The sequence below is a fragment of the Lutjanus erythropterus genome, chromosome 20, assembly GCF_056507025.1.
Source record: "Lutjanus erythropterus isolate fLutEry1 chromosome 20, fLutEry1.hap2, whole genome shotgun sequence".
In the NCBI taxonomy this organism is placed as follows: Eukaryota; Metazoa; Chordata; class Actinopteri; order Lutjaniformes; family Lutjanidae; genus Lutjanus; species Lutjanus erythropterus.
In genome coordinates, this window is record NC_139336.1 from 32164585 (window position 1) to 32172427 (window position 7843).

The window sequence follows — 7843 nt, forward strand, 5'->3', positions numbered from 1 at the left end:
GATACCTCTTGACGTTAGCATGCTAACCAGCTAGCCCTTCTATAGTGATGCAACGTGCCTCAAGAAGCGATAGTCCTGCGAGCGCTGCCATCTTGCACAGGTGACATCATTTTGAAGGCAGCCTGCCCTCACTGCTGGCAGACTAATCGCAAGTAGAAGTCAGCTGTCAATTATTAAAACCAAACTGATCAGAAAAATGAACACTTGAACAAACATCAGTGTGATAAGAACGACCTAAAATAACAGATACTATGTTACATTAATGTGACATGTGGTTCATTTGGAGAGTCTTTTGTTTTTGACTTTGACTTTGTTTTCATATTATGCCGTTATCATATTGTCATTTTCATCCTGTTGTACTGATTTCAACTCGTTCCATTGTTTCTGTCTTGTTAGGTCTTTTTCGTCGTTATGGTTGTTTTCATCTTGCTACATCGTCTTCCTCTTGTTGCGTTGTTTTTGGATTGTTAGATCTTTTTTGTCTTGTTTGATTGTTTTTGTCTTGTTAGGTCTTATTTGTCTTGTTGTAGTGTTTTGATCTTGTTACATCATTTTCATCTTGTTACATTGTCTTGTCTTGTTTTGTTGTTTTTGGCCCGTTGTCTTGTTGTGTCATTTGCCTTACATCGTTTTTGTCTTATATTGTTTTATATCTGTCTTGTCTTGTTATGTTTTACATTGTTTTAATCTTATGTTGTGTTTTGTTTTGTGTCGTTTTCACCTTTTGTGTTTTATGGTCTTTCTCACCTTGTTATGTCATTTTCTTTGTTTTTTCTGCACTGATGGACACACTGACTAATCCCGTCCATTCAGGGTAAAATCGATATCGATGTTGTGAAGGCGGCGTGCAATGACGCTAAATAAGAATAATCAATAATAATTCCCCTCAAAGTAAAAAGCCTTTTTTGAAAATGTATGGATCAGAAAGAAATATTTGTGTAAAACATTAGAAAGACAAATACTCGAGCACAGATACCTACAAAATTTACTGACTTTTACCTTTCATGTTGCACTGTCCTATCAGTATTATTCTGACATTTGGGTGGCAGTTTGAAGAACATGAAGTTACTTTTATTTTGTCTTAAGGAAGTCCACAGTCAGATTTTTAAAATCCCCATTTAAATCAATGAAATCACATTCTGACATTAGTGAGTGGATAAAAAAGTGAAAAATCTGAGGTGAATAAACACAACAGAACAGGTTTGATTAAGCATCCATCACAAATCTTTATTCATTGATGACCATCTGTCCTCCACCTGCAGTTGGATGTATTGCCTTATAATGTGTAACGGCGTAGATTCTGCTATTCGTCAGCTATCAGAATATACAGGATTATTTATTTATTGGTGTTTCTTAATGCAGAAATAACAATTTAGAGCTGTTTTAACAGACATACTGCTGGTTGAAAACATCAGTGCTTTTTGTTTCTGGTACTTAATATGAAAATATTGTCAGCATTGTGATGAGAAGATGAACAGCAGTCTGTAAAATCAAAGACATCAAGACCTGCAGGTTATCATATTAAAGCCAAAGGAGATTTTTTTTCTTGATACTTCTACAGAACTTTAAAGGCATGTGCTTGAATACGATCAAGAGATAAATTAACAGTTTTAAGAAAAAGAAGAAACTGCCAAGTGTCTGGAGAACTCCATCCATCCAAACATAAACAGATCCTGTTTTCCATCTGCATAACAACAGAGGCAGAAGAATTTTAATTAGGAGACTTTCCCCCCCAACATCTCAGAATACAAAAACATTTCAAAGGACACATAAATGTTGTTGCATTTTCAGAAATTTCTGTGTTTACATGTGGAATTCTGCACCAGTGACAAACTTTAATTTCCATGTTCTGCAACAGGTGATTTTCTCAAAGTACAGTGTATCTTATTACGGGAAAAAGGAAAACAAATAAAAATAAAAAATAAAGACAACAGATATAAACAACAGCATTAGATGCTGTGCATTTTTGTTAACTTTTGAAAACAAAGCTTAAAAATCTGTAAACAGGTCTGCTAATGATTAATCTGAAAAAACATTCAACGTTTAAGTTAGCCGAACACAGCACTTCTTATATTTTTCTGACATTTTACTTTCCAGGATGCCACCTCTGAGAATTTTCTTTTTTTTTTTCTAAAAAGAAATCAGTAGAAAGAAGTCAAAACAAACAAAAGGTGACACCTAGAGGCCAAAGCCTGCCTATTCACCAAAAAGTCCTGCTTTTTTTTTGGCAAGGTGGATCACAAGCCTCTATTAAGGAGTGGTTGGAGAGTGCTAAAACAATGCAGGAACGCGAGAACAGGTAATCTCTGTGTGGTTGGGGGGGCGGGGTTAAGAACAGAGAGTCAGGGTGGGCTCTTTAAACAGGAAACAGAAAGGAGGCCAACAGCACCGCGCATCTGCGTGGAGTCGTCAGTCGATGGGCCGCTTTTCACTGTGTTTCTTTGTGTACTCCTCGGCATTCTTCAGGAATTTCGCGCGATCTTTACTGTACTCCTCGGCCAGGTCGGCCCTCAGAGGATGCTCCGGCTCAGGGGTGACCACCAGGGAGATGAGACTCTCAATCACTGGATGGGGGGCGGGAACAAGAGAACATGTGATTTTATGCACAAAATGTACCACTTTAACATTCATGATGCGTAAAAGAGAAAACTTCAGGTGTTTAAAAAAAACAGCAGTGAGAAAACTTTTCTTGAATTATCATTAAAGCTTTAAAGTTGTTTGGTTTATTTGGTCCAGACCAGTGGACAACCAAAACACCAGATATGATTTTTTATTTTAAAATCAGACTTGACACAAATGAACACATCTGTCCCTCGCCTCACCTTGTTGAGTTTTTGTGGCCGGCTTCCAGTTCTCGACGCTGATGATGGGAAGGCAGACCTGGCCCTTCTCGTCGATGTTGGGATGGTAGATTTTCGTCTTGAAAGTGACCTTGGGTGGCTTGAAGGGGTACTCGGCAGGGAAGACGAGCTCGATGCGAAACGCTCCCTTGTCGTACGGAGCACAATCCTTGGGGAAACGTTTGTAGATTGAAGAGACAAAAAAAAAATCTTGTCAGTGAAGTTTTTCTTACATTTATTTTAAAGAGCAAAACAAGTTCCGGTGGCACCAGTTCAATACTTACAGGAACAATGAGCCCTTGCCAGTTCAACACATTTGCTTCATCTACTTGCGTGATGCGGAAGTGCTTCATACCGGATTTGCGGATCTCATCAAGCTCCTGAAACAAAATATAATTAATTTTTAAAGGTCCAGAGTGTGTGACGTTTACAGATCAGTGTATGAGATATCAGTCAGGCTTTACTTATAAATACTTTAAAGCTGCAACTAACAATTTTCTCGATTAAACGATTAGTTGTCTGGTCTATAAAATACCCGCAAATGTCTTGTTTTGTCCAACACCCAAAAGGTATTCAGTTTACTGTCAGCGAGGAATAAAGAAACCAGAAAATATTCACATTTAAGAAGCTGGAATCTGAACTGACTTTTTTCTTCGATTAATCAATTATCAGCTTAATAGTTGATAGGTGATTAATAAACAATTGATCAATTATCAGTCCAGTTCTACTGTAATCTCAGTTGCAAACAGCTTCAGGGCTGCAACCAATGATTATTTTCATTGTCAATTAGTTTCTCAATTAACTGATTAGTGTTTGATCAGAAAATGGTGAAAAAATGTTGGTCAAAATCCAAAACAACACCTTCAAATGAGAGGAGTAAAGAAGAAACAGAAAATATTCACATTCATGAAGCTGGAAGCAGAGAATTGTGACCTTTTTTTCTTAAAACATTACTCAAACAAATTATTAAAAATTATTGATTAATTTTCTGATAATTTCATAAATGATTAATTGTTACATCTCAGTATCAGTTTAAACTCTTGACCACTAGATGGAACTGTTGCTATCTATTTTAACTGCTCTGATTACATAAAAAAATCTCTGATTTCAGCTTCTTAAATGTGCTTTTTTTTCTTTTTCTTTTTTGTTTCTTTGCTCCTCTATGACAGTAAACTGAATATTTTTGGGTTGTAGACAAATCAAGATATTTAAAGATGTCATAGGCTTTGGGGTTAACTGACATTTTCCATTATTTTCTGACATTTTAATTCGATTGCTCGAGAAAATGATCGATCATGAAAATAAGTTAGCTGCAGCCCCATACCGATTAATCGATCAGGTGTTTGGTCCATAAAATGTCAGAAAATGTTTTTGTTTTCCCCAAAGCCCAAGATGATGTCCTCAAATGTCTTGTTTTGTCCACAACCCAAAAATATTCAGTTTACTGTCATAGAAACCTGAAAATATTCACAAAGATTAAGCTGGAAACAGAGAACTTGCTCAAACTGATTAAAAAATAGTTGGTGATTAACTGTTGCAGCTCTAGTTTAAATCCGATTGCTGGATAGCATTGTTGCTATCTACTTTAACTGGTCTGATTACATAAAAAAGTAAACTTTTAACTCAGAATTAATGCCACAAATCAACTTATCACCTTGCTGACAGTATCACAATGTACCACAGCATATCAAATGAATTGTGATGCGCATCTTATCACCAGATTCTTGCTAATACACAGCTCTCATTAGTACCAGTCTTTACAGCTGCAACTAATGATTTAAAGCTGCAACAATTACTCGATTACTCGAGCAGTAAATCAATTAATGACAATAACATTAACAATCAATTAATCTGTTTGAGTTATTTTTTCAGAAAAAAAGTCAAAATCCTCCAGTTTCAGCTTCTTAAATATGAATAATTTTTGGTTTCTTTAATCCTTTTTGACAAATTAAATATCTCTGGGTTGTGAGAAAAAAGACATTTGAGGACATCATGTTAGGATTTTACAAACCCTGATTGGCATTTTTCATTATTTTGAGACATTTTAAAACAATTACTTGTCAATTAATCAAGAAAATAATCTACCAATTAATTGATCAGCTGTTTGGTCCATAAAATGTGAGAAAATGGTGAAAAATGTTGACCAGTGTTTCTCAAAGCCCAAGATAATGTCTTCAAATGTCTTTGTACCCAAAGATATTCAGTTTACTGTCACAGAAACCAGAAAATATTCACATTTATGAAGCTGTAAACAGTGAATTTTGACCTTTGTTTCTCTAATACACAGCCTTTAGTTAATAATAGCCTCTAATGTTAACTGACAGCAGGGGGTTCATCTGTACAAAGTGTTCTACTTCCTGCCGGCAGATACTTCACTGCCCTTCACCTGAATCGGAAAACTCGATTCTCAGGAGAATTCAGGAAGTGGTTACATGACTCCTCACTGACAAGATCACACGGGGAATTCCTGACACAGAGGCCTTTGTCGTAAGACACAGCCAAGAAATCAAAACCAAAAATGTTTCTGTGCCACATCGAAAGTGCAAGTATGAGAGACTGTGTGCCTGAGCCCACAGAGACCGCAGACCCAACCCTGTCCTTTACAATCCATTCAAATAACTTTTAAAAACAGATCTACACATGTATCGTGACATTACTGACTGTCGACGGGTCTCTTTTTGTAATATAATGTTTGATTTATTCCATGATCAGGTCTGACGTCACGTCCCAGCCCCAAAGTCTCCATGTTTTTGCCTTCAGACGGTGACAGCGCGTAAAAACAATCCGCTACACGTTTCAGCACGTAAACGTTGAATTAACTCTCCTCCCTCCAAAGATAAACGTGTCTTCACCCGACCTCGTGTTATATCTGACAGTTTTCTCAAACTGCTGAGTCACGGCGTCTCAAACTCACTAACTAGTTAGTTTCCTCTCAGTCACCGTCTGTCTGTCGGACGTCATTACCCTTTCATTTTGTCGGACAGATGAACGCCGAACCCTCGCCTTCACGACATTTTCTCCCGCTCGACGGCTCCGAAGCTACACTCATAAAAGCCGAAACAAGTTATTTAAACCCCCTAAAAGTCAATAAATTAGGATTATTCACCTTGTTTAGTCTCTTTGTCGACGAAGCCATTGTGGTACCGATGAGTCTTCTTCGTCTGCCTTCTTCCTGTTTCTTTCCGTTCCTCCTCCACTTCTTTAGATTTGGGTTTTTAAGTGGCTGACAGCCGGCGACCCGCTGTGTGAGCGCCACCTACCGGCGTGGAGGATTCACTCAGCAGCTTGTTTATCCACACCGGTTAAAATAAGACTGATTACTGTCTAACGATGAAAAACAAACAAATGGTTCCCGCATTACAGATAAAATAAATAAAATATAACTGTTAAAAATACACTCAGTTGCCAGGTTATTAGGTCGGGCTGCGCCGGGGGGGTTAGGGCATTTCCCAAAATGTCCTCTACTAGACACAACAGCTAAACTTTTAACTATTTATGTCTGTAGATTTCTGCAAAAATTACCAAAAGTTAGTAGATAATACTCTATTTTCATGTTTAAAGGGACAGTTCACCCCAGAAAAACAAGAAAACAAAACGTTTTCTTTTGTCTGGCCTGTAGGTGTTGTGGTGCGAGTTGCAAATGTGGTCTTTCCAGTGTAAAGGGACTGGATGCACTCGGCTTGTGGCGCTCAAAGCAATAAAAAATACATTTGAAAACTCAACAGCAGTGTCTCTTTCCAGAAATCATGACATGGTTGGTCAAAATAATCCACAGACCGTGTTGTGAGAGGTTTCATGTTTCTAACTAGAGAGAGTAGTTCCTACGTGAAACTGCTCACAACAGCGTCTGTGGATTATCTTGAGTAACTGGGTCATGATTTTTGGAACGAGTCACTGGTTTTTAATTTTTCAAATGTTTTTTTAGGACCATAAGATAAGGGTCATTTAGTCTGATTATACTGGAAAGAAGGCAGACATCTCTACGGCCAATCTCTCCAAAACTCTGTAACTCAGGTCTGCAACCTGCAGTTCCACTTAGCTTCTCTCCAGTGGCTCCCTGTGACTTTGGCAAAAAATCTTTTTTTTTTTTACATTTTAGTTTTCATGTGTCATTGTTGTCTGTCTGTGAAAAAGTTGAAACAACTCAAAATTTCAAGACAACATATTGAAATAGATTTCTGAGTTTTGCTATTGCAGTACATTGCCTTGAAATATTTTGTCATCTCAGCTATTTTTTTCTTACATTTAGAGTGATTCTTATATTTGCAAAAAAGTGTGCATGTCACTGTGTAAAATTAGCAGCATATAACAGGTATCCATGTCACAGCTGAGCAAGGAATTAGCTGCCACCATGTGGTACTAAACTGTTACTGCACAGGACAAGAAAAGACACTCAGTCTGTTGGTCAGTTCCTCTGTTAAACCTTTACAGAGAAAGTGTGGAAAACACTCCTTTAGAAGATTGAAAGAAAACTGACTTCATCTGTTGTTACAGTGATTTTATACTGACTAACTATTAGACTCACACAAAGAGACGTCCTGGTGTGTCACGTCGTCTTCATTAGGGACAGATTATGAGACAATTGGCCCCTGGGAACTGAAATGTAAAAGGCCCCTGATCCCTGTTGAAAAAAAAAAAGCAGGACACTAAGACTGACAGAGATGTTGCCTCTGGCCACTTTGTCAAATAAAATCACAATGATAAAGGCTACTTTTTTCATACATTATAAAAACGTCATCTGTCCTTGTTTGTGTTTATTTAAGGTCCAACAGAAACAGACCCGTTGTTGCCCGAGGCGAGTCACACCAAGCCTGAAGAGGCAGTGTAAAGTTTACTGTGTTGGACAAACATGATGCTAGTTTGACACATTGGTTTTTAACTTGGCAACAAAACTGAGTTTAATTTGTAAAATGGTGTTTGATCTTTTCCATATTAAGTTGAAACTAAAGAGAAACAGGGTTGGTTTGACAATGAATGTCACAAGGAAACAACGAGATAGCGGT

General features: G+C 37.5%; 1 protein-coding gene across 1 annotated transcript; it reads right to left on the reverse strand.

Annotated features, from left to right (window-relative positions):
* Positions 1–1671: 1671 nt before the first annotated feature.
* Positions 1672–6099, reverse strand: LOC146308753 (ubiquitin-conjugating enzyme E2 L3-like). The gene is made up of 4 exons (XM_084746190.1): positions 5947–6099; positions 3125–3220; positions 2823–3009; positions 1672–2564 (listed from the first exon to the last, which is right to left on the reverse strand). The coding sequence occupies exons 1-4, from the start codon at positions 5974–5976 to the stop codon at positions 2410–2412; spliced, it is 468 nt and encodes a 155-aa protein (XP_084602316.1). The 5' UTR covers positions 5977–6099; the 3' UTR covers positions 1672–2409.
* Between the last annotated feature and the right edge of the window lie 1744 nt (positions 6100–7843).